Here is a 17,438-nt window from a genome sequence, read left to right on the forward strand (position 1 = left end):
TATTTTCTCTCTGTCTCTCTCCCTCCCCTCCTTCCTTTCTCAATTCGTTAAATAAGTATTTCTAAAGCTTTTTGGTATTATACAAAATTAACAAAAATATTATGAATAAATTATGGGCCTTTTATTTTCTTCTCCCTCTCCTCTTCTCCTATCTCCTCCCCTCTCTCAGCGTTCCTCCTCTCATGCTCCTTCCCTCTCTCCCCTGCTGAGGGGGCCGTGTCTGTCAGTGACCTTCACCCTGGAGGCTCCGCCCAGTTCCGCTGTGACCCCGGCTACGAGGTCCGGGGTCACGAGGTCCTGACCTGCCTGAACTCCACACGACCTCACTGGAGTGGAGCCGAGCCAAGCTGCGTGTGTGAGTCTGTTTCTGTCAAGTTCAAGTTCAAATACTTTATTAGCATGACAAGTTCAACAAGTATTGCCAAAGATACAATGCATTAAGGAAAGGAACAAACATGACAATATATGTGAGCCTGGCTAGTCTATCATGTGTCTCTGGCCCTGTGGCCGGACGCTACAAACTCTGTAGCTATCACTCGTCCCTCTCTCCTCTCCCCCCAGTAAGACCTGTAGTTTCTCCTCTTAGCTCTGGAGCAGAAAGCCCTCTATTCTGTCTGCCAGCCTGAGGGAGTATCTCTCTATCAGCAATCAGTACCTCTCACAGTGGAGGATGAAGTGGGTCTCAGCCTCAATCTCTCCACTGTGTCTCTGGGTTCAGAGTCATTCCTCTCTGGGTCTCCACTGTGCTCTGTCACTGATTCTGGTTTAGTTAATAGATTTTTGGTTTTGGGGTTCTTGATGATAATGAGATTCTGTCAGGGTGTATTCTCTGTTGAGAGAACTGTAGAGGGGGCGCTTGTTTTGGTGTTTAATCTGTTCTCTCCAGTAGAGGGGGTAGTTTTCTACCAGGGCAGAGCCTAGTGTTTTTTCAGTGCCTTGTGTCTGGTGGATTCAGTGCCAAGGCTCTCCAGGATATTGATAGCAGTTTTGGAGGCGAGGGATGCCATTTAGGACTGTGACCCTGGTTTAAGTGCACTGCCTGAGGCTGATTCCAGTGCTTGAAGTGGAGGGACTTCACACTGCTGAATTGAGTTCTTCCTTTGTGTATGGGGATCAGCAGAGGGACTCTCCCAGCTCTGCTCTGCAGCTGTTGTTGGGGGATTCTCTGTGTGTGTGTGCAGGACCTCTTCACGGAGCAGAAGGTGTGTGATTTCTGTGGGGGTTTTATCCCACTTTGAATAATCTGAACTCATGACCCCAGACTTCACTCCCAGAGAGCAGGTATGGCTGAATTATGCTGTCAAGCAGCTTGAGTAATGATGCTGTAGGAGGATTAAATGCAGCCAGTGTCAGTGACTTGTGCATCTATATATTCAGCTGTGCTGGGATTCAATTACTAATTCATTATTCACTTGAATCCCAGAATGTGTGTGTGCATGTGTGTGTGTACCCTGTCTGCTCTATATCATTTTCCTTCTATTTTCTTGCATTTCTTTCTTCACTATCTCATATACCTTTTGTTTACCTTACCTGCTGTCATCTCGCCCTCGTTTATCTCTCTGTCTCATCTCTCCCTCTTCTCTCTGCCTTGTTCCTCTCTCTCTCATCTCTTCCTCCTCTCTCTGCCTCGTTCCTCTCTCATCTCTCCCTCCTCTCTCTCCCTCGTTCCTCTCAGCTGTCTCATGTGGAGGGGTGATTCAGAACGCCTCTCTGGGGCGCATCCTCTCTCCTGCTCCCGCCGGTAACTATACCAACAACCTGAGCTGCCATTGGCTGGTGGAGGCGTCAGAGGGGCAAAGACTCCACCTGCACTTCGAGAGAGTGGCTCTCGATGAGGACAGCGACAGGTGAGAGCAGAGACACTCCCACATAGCCACACTGCGACACTCCACACTGTCACACCGCAACACTCCCACAGTCACACTGCGACACTCCCACACTCCCACACTGCAACACTGCAACACTCCCACACTCCCACACTGCGACACTCCCACACTCCCACACTGCGACACTCCCACAATGCAACACTGCGACAATGCAACACTGCAACACTCCCACACTCCCACACTGCAACACTGCAACACTCCCACACTCCCACACTGCAACACTGCAACACCCCCACACTGCGACACTCCCACACTGCGACACTCCCACACTGTGACACTCCCACACTGCAACACTGCGACACTCCCATTGTCACACTGCGACACTCCCACACTGTCACACTGTGACACTCCCACACTGCGACACTCCCACACTGCGACACTGCAACAATCCCACACTGTCACACTGTGACACTCCCACACTGCGACACTCCCACACTGCGACACTCCCACACTGCCACACTCCCACACTGTGACACTCCCACACTGCGACACTCCCACACTGCGACACTCCCACACTCCCACACTCACACTGTGACACTCCCACACTGCGACACTCCCACACTGTGACACTCCCACACTGCAACACTGCGACACTCCCACACTGCGACACTCCCACACTCCCACACTGCGACACTCCCACACTGCAACACTCCCACACTCCCACACTCCCACACTGCCACACTCCCACACTGCGACACTCCCACACTGCGACACTCCCACACTGCGACACTCCCACACTGCAACACTGTGACACTCCCACACTGTGACACTCCCACACTGCAACACTGAGACTGTTCCACACTCTGTGACACTGCAACACTCCCACACTGCAACACTCCCACACTGCAACACTCCCACACTCCCACACTGCGACACTCCCACACTGCCACAACACTCCCACACTGCGACACTCCCACACTGCAACACTCCCACACTGCGACACTCCCACACTGCGACACTCCCTCACTGCAACACTGCGACTCTCCCACACTCCCATACTGCAACACTGCGACACTCCCACACTGCGACACTCCCACACTGCAACACTCCCACACTGCAACATTCCCATACTCCCAACAAGAATTTTAAAGTTATGGAATGGCCTAGTCAAAGTCCAGACATAAAGCCCTTTGAAGATGTTGTGGCAGGACCTGAAACGAGCAGATTATATACGAAAACCCACAAATATCATTGAGCTGAAGCAGTTCTGCATGAAGGAGTGGGCCAAAACTCCTCCATGGTGCTGTGAGAGACTGATCAATAACTACAGGAAGCGCTTGGTTGCAGTTATTGCTGCTAAAGGTGGTGTAACCAGTTATTGAGTCTAAGGGGGCGATTACTTTTTCACACGGGAGCATTGGGTGTTGCATAACTTTATTTAATAAATAAATGAATTAAGCATGAAAATGTAGTGTTATTTGTTCTCTCAGGGTCCCTTTTATCTAATATTAGATTTTGGTTGAAGACCTGATAACATTCAGTGTCAAAAATATGCAAAAATGCAGAAAATCAGACAGGGGGCAAATACTTTTTCATGGCACTGTAAACATTAATGTCCCATCAGTACACAACAATGTGTACTGCACAGAGTAAACAATAACGGGATTGCAGTCCCAACTAATAAACACGATATCTGACCCACAATAATACTGACACGGTCACCAGTCCTGGGTGCGTGTAGTAGTGCTCTGGTGGGTGATACAGTTTATCTAGTGACTATTGGTGAAGTGCCATTCCAGCTTAGTGCTGGCCCTTGGAGACAGCTCCAGAACTGTGCTAGCTGTCCGGTAATGGCAAGACAAGATAATTACAAGACAAAACAAACAAAACACGGTACTTTTAACTCATGTAACATGGTCTCTCACAGTCATTCTTGGTTTACTCACAAAAACCAGTGCGAAGGAACAGATTACAATTCTCCGTCCCCTTTTATGCTGCCACACACGACCCCTTGGTAAACGGGAGCAACCTCCTCTCCAATCTGTGGCTGCCATGTCGTTTCCCTTCCAGGTCAACGCGTTATTGCAACCGAGTCTCACCCCCTTCCTAGCTGGCTGACTTCCCTTGAACCCTGGGAAAGAACTGTCAGACCAGCCCATCCAAGTAACTCTGTTCTTGCTGCTTAGTGCCCTCACAGGTCGGGAGGGAGATTTACAACCAAGAATCATTGTATTTCTGTCACACACTCCCACACTAACATACTCATCTATTCCACCCATGCTGTTTGCCTTTGTTATTCTTGTTCTCTCCGGTTTGTGCTGTTGTGATTACCAGGCGATATTCCGAGCTATCCTGATATTCCAGGTTTATATTCTGATTTCCAGGCTCGTTGTCCGGGCTGGGAACTCCCCGCTGGCTCCCCTGCAGTTCGACTCAGATCTGGACGATATTCCAGAGCGAGGGATCGTGAGTGATGGGCCGGCTCTCTACATAGAACTGCTCTCCGAGAACTCGGGGATCCCCCTACTGCTGGCACTCAGATACGAGGGTAACCCCAAAAACACACAACCCCAAACACACAGATCTGTCTGTGTGTCTGTGACTCTGTGTAATCCTAACCCTAACCCTACCTCTCTCTCTCTCTCTCTCTCTCTGTCTCTCTCTCTCTCTCTGTCTGTGTCTCTCTCTCTCAGTGTTTGATGCTGATCATTGTTACGAGCCCTTCCTCGCTCACGGTAACTTCACAACCTCCGACCTGTCCTACAGTTTGGGGTCGGTGGTGGAGTTCGGCTGTGTTTCGGGATACGTGATGGAGCAGGGGTCAGGGGTCATCGAGTGCGTTGACCCCTCTGACCCCCACTGGAACGAGAGTGAGCCAGTGTGCAAAGGTAACCCACCAAACCATCATCAACAATAACAGCAACCGCGACAGACCCATAAAACCAGACCCGTAGTCAATACCAAGTTCAATTACAATGCTAGTTTGTTCAATTACATTACATTTACAATTATGCTGCAGCAATTACAATTAGAATTATCAGGTTCAATGAGAATGCTGTTGCAGTGTTTCCTGTTTATACTGAAGTAGCATCTTAGCAAACACTCACTCACCAGTCTGTCTGTCTGTCTCTCTCCGTCTCTCGCTCTGTGTCTCCCTGTCTGTCTCCTCTAATCAGCACTGTGTGGGGGAGAGCTGTCAGAATCCTCTGGGACAGTGCTCTCTCCTGATTGGCCGCAGACCTATGGGCGGGGCAAGGACTGTGTGTGGGGGATCCGTGTTCAAGAGGACAAGAGAGTGCAGCTAGATATCGAGATGTGAGTGAGAGAGTCAAAATACAGAAAATACAGAGTGAGAGTCAAAATACAGAACGAGAGTGTGTGTGTGTCAGTGTTTGTGTGTGTCAGTGTGTTTGTGTGTCTGTGTGTGTGTGTGTGTCAGTGTGTGTCTGTGTGTGTGTCAGTGTGTCAGTGTATGTGTTGTGTGTGTGTGTCAGTGTGTGTGAGTGTGTGTGTGTGTTGTGTGTGTGTGTGTGTGTGTGTGTGTGTGTGTTGTGTGTGTGTGTTGTGTGTGTGTGTGTTGTGTGTGTGTTGTGTGTTGTGTGTTGTGTGTGTGTGTGTGTTGTGTGTGTGTGTGTGTGTGTGTGTGTGTGTGTGTGTGTGTGTGTGTGTGTGTGTTGTGTGTGTGTGTTTTGTGTGTGTGTGTGTGTGTGTGTGTGTGTGTTGTGTGTGTGTGTTGTGTGTTATGTGTTGTGTGTCTGTACTGTACTGTATAAAGTTATTTTTCTCTCTAGTCTGAATATCCGCCGCAGTGACATTCTCACAATATTGGATGGCGATGACCTCACCTCTCATATGATTGGTCAATACATCGGCTCTCACCAGCGGTTCCGCCTCCTTTCCAGCGGGTCAGAGGTCACGGTGCAGTTCCAGAGTGACCCCAACGACCCCTCGTTCAGCCTGAGCCAGGGGTTCATCATCCACTACCAGGGTACGGAAAGAGAGAGATTGAGAGAGAGAGAGAGAGAGAGAGAGAGAGAGAGAGAGAGAGAGAGAGAGTGTGTGTGTGTCTGTCCCTCTAGCAATCTATCTGTCTGTCTGTCTATGTAGAATATTTAGATGGCTAGTTGATGTGTTATTTTCGCGATCGAAGACGTGGTTATTTGATTCAGTTGTCTTGTGCACTGCACAGCTTATATGACCCTATGGCTTTCATTGGAAGAACGACGCGCGCTGTGACATTGCTGCTCCCTGCTTGTGTTTTCGGATGACGTTCTTCAGATCGGGTTTGATGGTGCGCTTGTTTATTGTAAATGAAATATTTCAAACAAAACAAAACCCTTTTCAAACAAAAAGGCACGATGGTCAAAGCAAACAGACGACACTTAGTGAAGAAGTATCGTGCTTGTTTAAAGCTGGAATAAAGTCAGCAAGAGTAGCAAGTGTTTACTTTGAGTATTTCAATTCTTACTTGTCTCGTTGTTCCTCTGAATCCCAACCCCGCTCTGCCAAAGCTGCAGTTTTTTATACAGGTGACCATGTCCAGATTAGTAATACATTTTTTTTTGTCAATTTAAAGTGATCATTTATTTATTTATTTATTTTGCCCCAATTTGAAACGTTCAATTATGTTTTTTCCCCCTCACTGAAGCGAGTCCCCACACAGTACGGTCGTTCTGAGTGCGTGTGAGCGTCCTCCGATCTCACAAGCCTTACGCAGAGCTGACAGAGATCAGCCCTGCCTCTTATAGTCTGAATGTGTGCCATGTCTGGCCAGTAGGGTTTGCTGTTGTGCGATATAATAATAATAATAATAATAATGATGATAATAATAATAAACCTTTATTTATATAGCGCAATTCATGTGCAATATAATTCATAGCGCTTTACATACAAAAAAAAATGCAATAATAAACAGTAAGAAATTAGTACAGTTATTAAAAACTGAAGTAACAATAAAATTCAGAATAAAATATAAAAATTTTATGGAAAAGCTATATTAAAAAGGTATGTTTTTAATCAAGATTTGAAGACTGCAATTAAAGGTGAATCTCTGATAAAAGGGGGTAAGGAGTTCCAGAGTGTGGGGGCATTAAAACAGAAAGCAGCCTCTCCCGTCCTTTTACCATTCACTCTCGGAATACATAAAACCAGCATTTGCAGATCTCAGAATGCGTTCAGGCTGATAAGGAATTAGCATATCATTTAGATATTGTGGAGAGAGTCCATTCAGTGCTTTGAAAACTAGTAATAGAATTTTAAAATCAATTCTGTAATGCACAGGAAGCCAATGCAATGATGCCAACACAGGAGGAATGAGAGCCCTTTTTTTGTTCTAGTTAGCATTCTAGCAGCAGCATTGTGCACTAGCTGTAGGCCGAACACATGTGCTGTGTTTCCAAATACACCTTTCTGTCTCCCGTGGTTCAAGTGAATTACCCATCATGGAGCCCTGTGGAACACCACGTGTAATATTAACTAGTCCAGATGGAGATTCTCCTGGGCAACAAAATACTGTCTATTCATTAAATAGGATATGAACCAGTTTAGGACACTATCAGGAAGGGCCACCCATTCTCTAAGACAATTAATTAAAATCTTGTGGTCCACAGTATCAAAAGCAGCACTCAGATCTAAAAGGATCAGTACAGATAAACACTTAGAATCTGTACGTATAAGTAGATCATTTACCACTTTGAGTGCAGTCCAAGTGCTATGGTTAGTGCGAAATCCTGACTGAAATTTCTTGAAGATGTTACTATTTCAAAGGAAACTATTAGTTTGTTTAAAAACGACTTTTTCTAGAACCTTTGATGAAAAAAGGAAGGTTTGAAATAGTCCCTTTCAGTTTCCCATCCCCACCCAGGTAGCCTCTCGTGGGTCCCCAGCAAAGTTCAGCCTCTTTGCACAGCTAAGCTGTGTGACTCGTCCTGCACTCCCCGCGACAGCCCTTTCACTGGATGAGTCACTCAGGGACCCCGATTAGTAATAAATTAATCAATCTGGAGATGGTTACATTCTGCACAAGAGTTTATAATTTGCGTAGCCGTCAGTCAATTTGTCAATAATCACTGACTGCTGACCACGCATTCTCACGAGCTGTCTCCTCTCCCCTTTCCTCTTCCCTCTCTCCTCTCTCCCTCTCTCTTCCCTCTCCCATCTCCTCTCTCCTCTCATCCCATTCCCCTATCCTCTCTCCTCTCTCCCCTCCTTTCTCCCCTCTCCTCTCCTCTCCCCTTTTCTCCTCTCTCCTCCCCTCTCCTCTCTCCCCATTTCCCTCTCCTCTCTCTCCCCTCTCCTCTCTCCTCTCTCCCCATTTCCCTCTCCTCTCTCCTCTCTCCCCTTTCCCTCTCCTCTCTCTCCCCTCTCCTCTCTCCTCTCTCCTCTCTCCTCTCTCCCCATTTCCCTCTCCTCTCTCCCTCAGAGGTTCCTCGTAATGACACCTGTCCAGACCTCCCCGTGGTTCAGTTTGGTTGGAAGACTTCCTCTCATCCTGACCTCATCAAGGGCACCGTGGTGACCTATCAGTGCGAGCCTGGCTATGACATCGTCGGCTCCGACATCCTCACTTGCCAATGGGGTTCCCTCTGGGAGCCACCCCCCCGGTGGGTGGCCAGATTGCTTAAGCTCTTCTCCGCACCCCCCAGCTCCCAGGGGAGAATAACATCTGAGAATGATAAATATTAATAATGACATAATAATAATATTATAAATAAGTATATTGATGATGATGATGATGATAATAATAATAATAATATAATAATAATAATAATAATAATAATAATAATAACAACATTCATATTAATCTAATATACATAATACAGTCCCTATAGAAAGTCTACACCCCCTTGAACTTTTTTCACATTTTGCTGTGTCGGGGCCTCAGAGTTTCATACATTTAAATGAGGATTTTTTTTCCACTTATCTACACACCATACCCCACACTGTTAAGAGGAAAAAAAAAAATTATTGAGAAAAAAAATTATATATTAAAAATACAAAACTGAAAGATCATAATTGGATAAGTCTCCACCCACATTAATACTTAATAGGTCTCTAAAGGCAGGAGCCTATGTGAGTTCCTTCAGACATCACACCTATCAATCCACCAAATGGAGGACTGAATGAAAAGAAGTAGAGCAAGCCGTGAAGAAAGCAAGGGTATCATCATCTCCAGGGCCTAATGGAGTTCCATACAGAGTATACAAGAGTGCTTCTGGAGTTCTGTGAATCCTGTGGAAATTGATGAAAGTGGCATGGGAAAAACAGGTTGTACCAAGAGCATGGCGCCGAACAGGTGGAGTCTTTATACCAAAAGATAAAGATTCTACAAGCATCAGTTAGTTTCGTTCTATTTCCCTATTAAACGTGGAAGGCAAGATTTTCTTCAGCATTACTGTTTAGAGATTGTCAACCTACCTATTAAAGAACTGCTTCATTGACACTTCAGTACAAAAAGCAGGCATTCCAGGTTTCCCAGGATGCTTAGAACACATCAGCGTAATCTGGCAACAAACTCAATCAGCAAAAAAGGAGAGGAAGGAGCTCCATGTGACATTCCTGGATTTGGCTAATGCATATGGTTCAGTGCCACATGAACTTCTTTGGACAGCATTTGATTTGTTCAGTGTACCGATGACAATAACAAATTTAGTGAAAGCCTACTTTGGAGATTTGCAATTTAGTTTTTCAACTTCAGAATTCAGCACTACATGGCAATGCCTAGAAGTTGGAATAATGGCAGGATGCACCATTTCTCCACTGGCTTTTACCATGGCAATGGAAGTAATTATAAGGGCATCAAAATGGGTAGTGGGAGGACAGCGCTTGGCTTCTGGAATGTGACTACCAACAATTCGAGCATACATGGATGACATGACAACACTGACCTTAACAGTAGCCTGCACTAATCAGTTATTGGGCAAATTAACCGATAACATTGATTGGGCACGAATTCTACATTAGTTCTACATTAATGGCGAGGCAATACCAACAGTGTCCGAGAAGCCAGTGAAAAGTCGAGGGAAATGGTACGACGGGGATCTAAAGGATACAGTTCATGTGGGAGAAGTTAGACAACAAGCAGTGGAAGGGTTGAAGAGCAAAGACAGCAGCGCTTTACCAAGCAAACTGAAACCCTGGTGCTTTCAGTTTGGTCTACTGCCAAGACTGCTGTGGCCACTGACTGTGTACGAGGTTTCCTTGACAACAGTTGAGAAGCTGGAAGCTTTAATCAGTTCATACTTCAGGAAATGGTTGGGAGTTCCTCGCTGCCTCAGCAGAGTGGGACTTTATGGTAAAGGAATACTGCAGCTACCAATCTCTGCTCGAACCGAGGAGTTTAAGTGTGCCAAAATCCGACTGGAAATGACATTAGTAGATTCACGTGACAAATGCGTAAGGGAGGCAGCACCTGTGTTGAAAACTGGAAGAAAATGGGTGGCAAAGAAAGCTGTGGAAGATGCTAAGGCTGCCCTTCGAATCGGAGATATTATGGGGCAAGTTCAGCATGGAAGAGGAGGTTTTGGTCTCAGTTCAGCTCCTCCTACATGGCACAAGGCAACCCCAGCTCAACGGAGGAAGCTGGTAGTCAACGAGGTGCAAAAGCAGGAGGAGAGGATCAGGTGTGTAAAGGCCATTTCCCAGGCCAAGCAGGGAGAATGGATGAGATGGTTCTCCCATCACCACAGAACCTAAACCTCTGGGTGGGTGAGGATCCCTCATGTCCTTGGTGTTCATCACCTGCAACATTAAGCCACATTTTGACAGGATGTAAGGTGGGTCTTAGCCAAGGGTGGTTTACTTGGCGCCATGACCAGGTGCTGCAATGTTTGGCCTTAGAATTGGAAGACAAGCATAATCGGCCAATAAGTTGCCACCAGTTCCATCAAAGCATTACACACAAAAGACAATGTTCCTCAGTCCAGGTGAGCAACCACCAAGAAAAGATGTTAAAACAAAGCCTCGCCCAGGACAACCGGAAGCTGCTAGAGACTGGAAGATGCTGGCAGATGTTGGTCAACGGCTTATTTTTCCACCTGAGATCAGCACGCCTTGTTCATCTGGTAGAGTTGACAGTGCCATGGGAAGATGCTGTGGATGACGCGTATGAGAGGAAGAAACTTTGGTATGCTCAACTAGCTGCTGAAGCGGAACAGCGAGGATGGAGAGTCCGAGTTTACCCAGTGGAGATGGGTTGTCGAAGATTTGTGGCACACTCTACATCAGTGGCAAAGAGTTGGAAAGATTCTGGATGGGGATCTCAAGCACAATAGAAAGAAAGCAACGCTGATGTACAGGTAAGTAAGCTGGGCTGAGCTAAGTGGGGGATGGAGAGGGGTGATGCTGGGATGCCAGAATCACTGTTGATCCCTCTTGAGGTGTCATGGGCTAGTCAACGAAGCACAGAGGATGGAAAGTGCCCACTTGAAGACCCCAGAGATGTACCCTACTTAGCTCAATCCAGATGGTTGACATGCTAATGCGCTGGGGAGGCAAAATGAGCTGATCCCTGGAGCCAGCATCACACTTCAGCAATCAACACCAGACAGAAGGATATCTACATCATCAGATGGAAAGCAACGCAAATTGATGGAGATGCAGATGGATCACATTAGTTTACTGCAAAGCTACATCTTAGTTGATGCTTATCTTGTCGAGAACCAAGTTCAAATCAGCATGAAGTTCAACATCTACTCTCTTGTAATGGAAATCATAATCTACCAACTTTGCATACCCAGATTTGGCAATATTTGACCATTCTTCTTTACAAAAGCTTTGTCAAGTTCCTTGGTGAACATTGATGGACAGCAATCTTCAAGTCATGCCACAAATTTTTGATTGGATTTAGGTCGGGGCTCTGCCTGGGCCACTCAAGGACAGTTACCTTTTTGTTCCTTAGCCACTCCAGTGTAGCTTTGGCTGTGTGCTTTGGGTCATTGTCATGCTGAAAGGTGAACTTCAGTCCCAGTTTCAGCTTTCTTGCAGAGGGCAGCAGGTTTTCCTCAAGGACTTCTCTGTACTTTGCTCCATTCATTTTCCCTTCTATCCTGACAAGTGCCAGTGCTTCGTCTATGATTTTACAATTTGTATCTCTTAGACATTTAACCTCCTCTTTGAATGTTCTCTTGCTGTTATAATATTGGAAACACATTTTGGAATTGGTTTTAACCCCCTTAGCAATGTTCATTTCTATTTCTCTCTTGGCCTTTCTAACTTCCTTTTTGACTTGCGTTTGCAGTTCCGAGTACTCTTTCTATGTACTTTTTTCTTGGTCCTTTTTAAACATTCTGTAAAGTGCCTTTTTTAACTGAATATTTTTTTAATTGATCTGATAAACCATTTTGGCAATTTAGTTTTACATTTAGATTTGTCTACTTTTAGGATGTAATTGTTTGGCACATGTTGTACTACATTTTTAAAAAACAAACATCCTTTTTCTGTGGATATTTTCTCTTTTTTACTCCAATCTACTTCTGTTAGTCTCTGTTTCATACCTTCATAGTTTGTCTTTCTGAAATTGCAAACCTTAGCTTTAGTCTTTATGGGTTTTAAAAAGCACTTGAAATGAAAACATGTTGTGGTCTTGAGTTTGCCAGTGGTTCTCTGACCTCTGTTTTAGTTATTCTGTCTTCGTTATTTGAAAAGACTAAATCAAGGCATGCCTCCCCTCTAGTCAGTGCCTTAACAAATTGTGTTAGGAAACAGTCATTTGTCATTTCCACCATTTCAATTTCGTCCGTCGTGCTCCCCACCGGTTTTTCCCATTTTATATGGGGGAAGTTGAAATCCCCCATTAGTATGGCTTCACCTTTGCTACACGCATTTCTAATGTCATTGTATAACAGATTATTTTGCTCACCCTCTGAATCTGGCGGTCTACCCTTTGAAGTTCTGTCCTTTATTATAACTCATATTGATTCGGCTTTGTTTTCTTTGTTCTGGTTTAACACCTGGGCTTCTGACTGTTTCTTATATACAGCGCTACCCCTCCACCTCTTCTGTCCTGCCTGTCTTTCCTATACAGTGTATACCCACAAATATTATATTCGTCCCCATCACTCTTGGATAACCAAGTTTCTGTAACACCTATCACATCATAGTTACTTGTTTGTGCAGTAGCTTCAAGTTCTAACATTTTGTTTCTGAGACATTCAGATAAATACATTTAATGGTTGTCTTACCCGAGTTGTTGCCCTTGTTTTGACGTGGCCTCCCTTCAGTTTTTTTTGTTGATTTCTCCCCCCTTCCTTTCTAGTTTAAATGCTTCTGAACCTGCTCGAGGATCCTTTCTCTGAGTAGACTGGTTTCCCTTTTTATTTAAGTGCAGTCCGTCCCGCTTATATAGATAGTCCTTGTTGTAGAATGTGGTCCAATGATCAAGATAGGTGAAGCCTTCCCGTGTGCACCACGTCTTCAGCCATGCGTTTTGATTAATTATACCACACACCCATCACTACACAGAGGAACAGCTATGACAGTGTAGTGAACAAGAGCGGGAAACAGGCACTGCATCTCTGTAAAGGCCTGGCTCTGTACATTATTAATAGCAGGATCACAGGGGATTCTCTGGGCAGATACACATACAGCTCAGCTCTGGGAAACAGTGTGGTAGACTACGCCAAAACAGACATGGAACCAGGGTCTAGTAATGCATTTGTAGTGTGGCAACAGAGCCCTCTATCAGACCATTATCAAACAGTCCTGTATCTAAAAAACACTGACCTAAACAATTCCAATCTGAACCCCCACTCCCCACCCCCTTCGTCCGCCACATTGTACAACCTCAAACCAGCCTGTAGATGGACACAAAGCAGAGCTGAGGAATATAATAAAACCATTAATAGTCCAGTAATAGAAAGTAAGCTAAACAGCTTTCTAACCAAAACATTTCAAATCTACAAAGATGGAATAAATTCAGCCATAATTATATAAATTATAAATGGTTTAATACTGAGTATAAAATAACTAGAAAACTATTAAGAGAACAATCAAACCAGAACACAGAGAACCCAACAATCCAACCAGAACCCAACAATCCAACCAGAACACAGAGACCCCAACAATCTGACCAGAACACAGAGAGAACCCAACAATCCAACCAGAACACAGAGAACCCAACAATCCAACCAGAACACAGAGAGAACCCAACAATCCAACCATAACACAGAGAACCCAACAATCCAACCAGAACACACAGAACCCAACAATCCAACCAGAACACAGAGAACCCAACAATCCAACCAGAACACAGAGAACCCAACAATCCAACCAGAACACAGAGAACCCAACAATCCAACCAGAACACAGAGAACCCAACAATCCAACCAGAACACAGAGAACCCAACAATCCAACCAGAACACAGAGAACCCAACAATCCAACCAGAACACAGAGAACCCAACAATCCAACCAGAACACAGAGAACCCAACAATCCAACCAGAACACAGAGAACCCAACAATCCAACCAGAACACAGAGAACCCAACAATCCAACCAGAACACAGAGAACCCAGCAATCCAACCACAGAGAGAACCCAACAATCCAACCAGAACAGAGAGAGAACCCAACAATCCAACCAGAACACAGAGAACCCAACAATCCAACCAGAACACAGAGAACCCAACAATCCAACCAGAACACAGAGAACCCAACAATCCAACCAGAACACACAGAACCCAACAATCCAACCAGAACACAGAGAACCCAACAATCCAACCAGAACACAGAGAACCCAACAATCCAACCAGAACACAGAGAACCCAACAATCCAACCAGAACACAGAGAACCCAACAATCCAACCAGAACACAGAGAACCCAACAATCCAACCAGAACACAGAGAACCCAACAATCCAACCAGAACACAGAGAACCCAACAATCCAACCAGAACACAGAGAACCCAACAATCCAACCAGAACACAGAGAACCCAACAATCCAACCAGAACACAGAGAACCCAACAATCCAACCAGAACACAGAGAACCCAACAATCCAACCAGAACACAGAGAACCCAACAATCTGACCAGAACACAGAGAACCCAACAATCCAACCAGAACACAGAGAACCCAACAATCCAACCAGAACACAGATAACCCAACAATCCAACCAGAACACAGAGAACCCAACAATCCAACCAGAACACAGAGAACCCAGCATTCCAACCAGAACACAGAGAGAACCCAACAATCCAATCAGAACACAGAGAACCCAACAATCCAACCAGAACACAGAGACCCCAACAATCCAATCAGAAACACACAGATATATTAACTAAATCTGGATCAATTTAAATCTTAACAAAAGTAAAACAATTGGAAATAATAATTGATCATTTCCCAATAACTGTACTGGAGCTGAAAAATAAACTTGAAGCCCTGAAGCCCAGCAAAGCCTGCAGGCCTGACAGCATCAATGAGATGCTGAAACACAGCTGCAGGAGGCGCTGCTAAAATTATCCAGCTGATTGGGGGCTGCTTCCCTGATATCTGGAACCAAGGGCTTGCAACCCCTGTTCACAAACGTGGAGACAAATTCAACCCTAGCAATTACTGAGGCATTGCTGTGAGCAGTAACCTGGGGAAGGTGTTCTGCAGTATCATCAACACTCTGATACTGGCCTTCCTTACTGAACACAGTGTCTTGAGTAAGAGTCAGATTGGCTTCCTACCAAACCACCACACCTCTGACCATATTTACACCCTCCACACCCTTATCAACAAGCACGTCCACCACAAAGATAAAAGGAAAAGTGCTTGTTTTATGCTTTTAAAAAAAACATTTCACTCAATTTGGTATCCAGGTCTATTCTTAATTCTTAAAAGCGGTGTAGGGAGTAAAATCTATGACATCATTAAGTCAATATGCACAGAGAATAAGTGCAGTATGAAAATAATATAAATATGATAATGATATCCCCCGTATCTCTTTTTTTTGTATCTCTCATCTCCTCTCCCCTCCTCTCTCCCCTCTCCTCTCCTCTGTCCTCTTTGCTCTACTCTCTCCTGTCTTCTCTCCTCTCCCCTATCTCTCCTCTCCCCTCCTCTCTCCTCTCTCCCTACTCTCTCCTGTCTTCTCTCCTCTCCCCTATCATCTCTCTCCTCTCCTCTCTGCTCTACTCTCTCCTGTCTTCTCTCCTCTCCCCTATCATCTCCTCTCCCCTCCTCTCTCCCCTCTCCTCTCCTCTGTCCTCTTTGCTCTACTCTCTCCTGTCTTCTCTCCTCTCCCCTATCATCTCCTCTCCCCTCCTCTCTCCCCTCTCCTCTCCTCTGTCCTCTTTGCCTCCTCTCTGCTCTACTCTCTCCTCTTCTCTCCTCTCCCCTATCTCTCCTCTCCCCTCCTCTCTCCCCTCTCCTCTCCTCTGTCCTCTTTGCTCTACTCTCTCCTGTCTTCTCTCCTCTCCACTCATCCCTCTCACCTGTCTTTTCTCTCTGTCCTCTCTCCTCTCTCCTCTCTCCTCTCTTCTCTCTTTTCTTTCCTCTCTCCTCTGTCTTCTCTCTTCTGTCTTCTCTCCTCTCTTCCCTCCTCTCTCTTTCCTCTCTCCTCTGTCCTCTGCCTTCTCTCCTCCTCTCTCCTCTGTCCTCTCTCCTCTCTCCTATCTCCTCTGTCTTCTCTCCTCTCCCCTCCTCTCTTTCTCCTCTCTTCTTTTCTATCCTCTCTCCTCAGTCCTCTCTTGCTTGAATCCGGGTGAGATTGCTCACGGAGCTCGTCTGGTCTCTGATCAACGGTTTGCTGTGGGCTCCCAGGTTCAGTTCTCCTGTGCGGAGGGGTATCAGATCGAGGGGAGCCCCTCAATCACCTGCTACAGCCGGGACACAGGGACCCCCAAGTGGAGCGACCGCATCCCCAAATGTGTCTGTGAGTTTGAAACACCTGCCCTGTTCCGTTTGTCTGTGTGAAGGTCTGTCTGTGGTGTGACTGTGTGATAGTGCGTCTATCTGCCTTGGTGCTGTTTGACAAGGCTCTGATAACCTGCAAGGTAAGGGTAGCATTTACAATAGAGATAACGTTGTTTTGTTTCTTGGTGAAACAAAAAGGAGAAGGGGCATTGGAATTGGCAAGTTTTTTTCGCTGTAATCCGCTGTTCGTTTATTCTGCTAGAGTAGCGATGAGAAAAGCCACTGGATCAGAAGAAATGATACAGGTTAAAGAAAATAACAGCATCTGAAAAAAGATCCCTAAACTAATGGACACATCCGTCTGGAGTTTTGTATTTCTAGTTTTTTTTTTTTTGCTTATTGTTGCTTCTTGTTTTTCATCATGGAAAAAAATTCAAATCGCAACTTTTAATATCAATGGCTGTAGGGGTTTTCATAAGAGACTTGCTTTAATTTCAATGAAGAGAGCGAATGTGGTGTTTTTACAGGAAACGCACTTGGTCGGACAGAGCAGACTGCCTACTGCTCCAGGACAGCCCAGACTGTCCCCAAAGGACAGCGCCCCCTGGAGAATTCCCCCCCCCCCCCCCCTCCCCAAACTACAGAAGCTGACAGAGACCGTCACCCAGGCATTGATGGCCTGCAGGCAGAGTTCTGTAAAGGACTGGGGTCTGAGAAGACCTGTTCCAGGTCTTGCAGGAGTTGCCCCTGAGTTGATGCAGGGCCATGGCTATCCA

At 45.6% G+C, this 17,438-nt stretch overlaps 1 protein-coding gene across 1 annotated transcript in view; it reads left to right on the top strand.

Moving 5' to 3' along the window:
• The window catches only part of sez6l2 (seizure related 6 homolog (mouse)-like 2), a 54,074-nt gene that overhangs the window by 15,543 nt on the left and 21,093 nt on the right, over window positions 1–17,438 (top strand). The window contains exons 6-14 of the mRNA XM_041238713.1: window positions 170–355; window positions 1,676–1,847; window positions 4,211–4,374; window positions 4,520–4,714; window positions 5,003–5,141; window positions 5,618–5,814; window positions 8,248–8,428; window positions 15,421–15,575; window positions 16,490–16,681. Of these exons, the coding sequence (XP_041094647.1) occupies window positions 170–355; window positions 1,676–1,847; window positions 4,211–4,374; window positions 4,520–4,714; window positions 5,003–5,141; window positions 5,618–5,814; window positions 8,248–8,428; window positions 15,421–15,575; window positions 16,490–16,681 (1,581 nt within the window). The remainder of the gene's footprint in view (window positions 1–169; window positions 356–1,675; window positions 1,848–4,210; window positions 4,375–4,519; window positions 4,715–5,002; window positions 5,142–5,617; window positions 5,815–8,247; window positions 8,429–15,420; window positions 15,576–16,489; window positions 16,682–17,438) is intronic.

The sequence above is a fragment of the Polyodon spathula genome, chromosome 50 (genome assembly GCF_017654505.1).
Source record: "Polyodon spathula isolate WHYD16114869_AA chromosome 50, ASM1765450v1, whole genome shotgun sequence".
In the NCBI taxonomy this organism is placed as follows: domain Eukaryota; kingdom Metazoa; phylum Chordata; class Actinopteri; order Acipenseriformes; family Polyodontidae; genus Polyodon; species Polyodon spathula.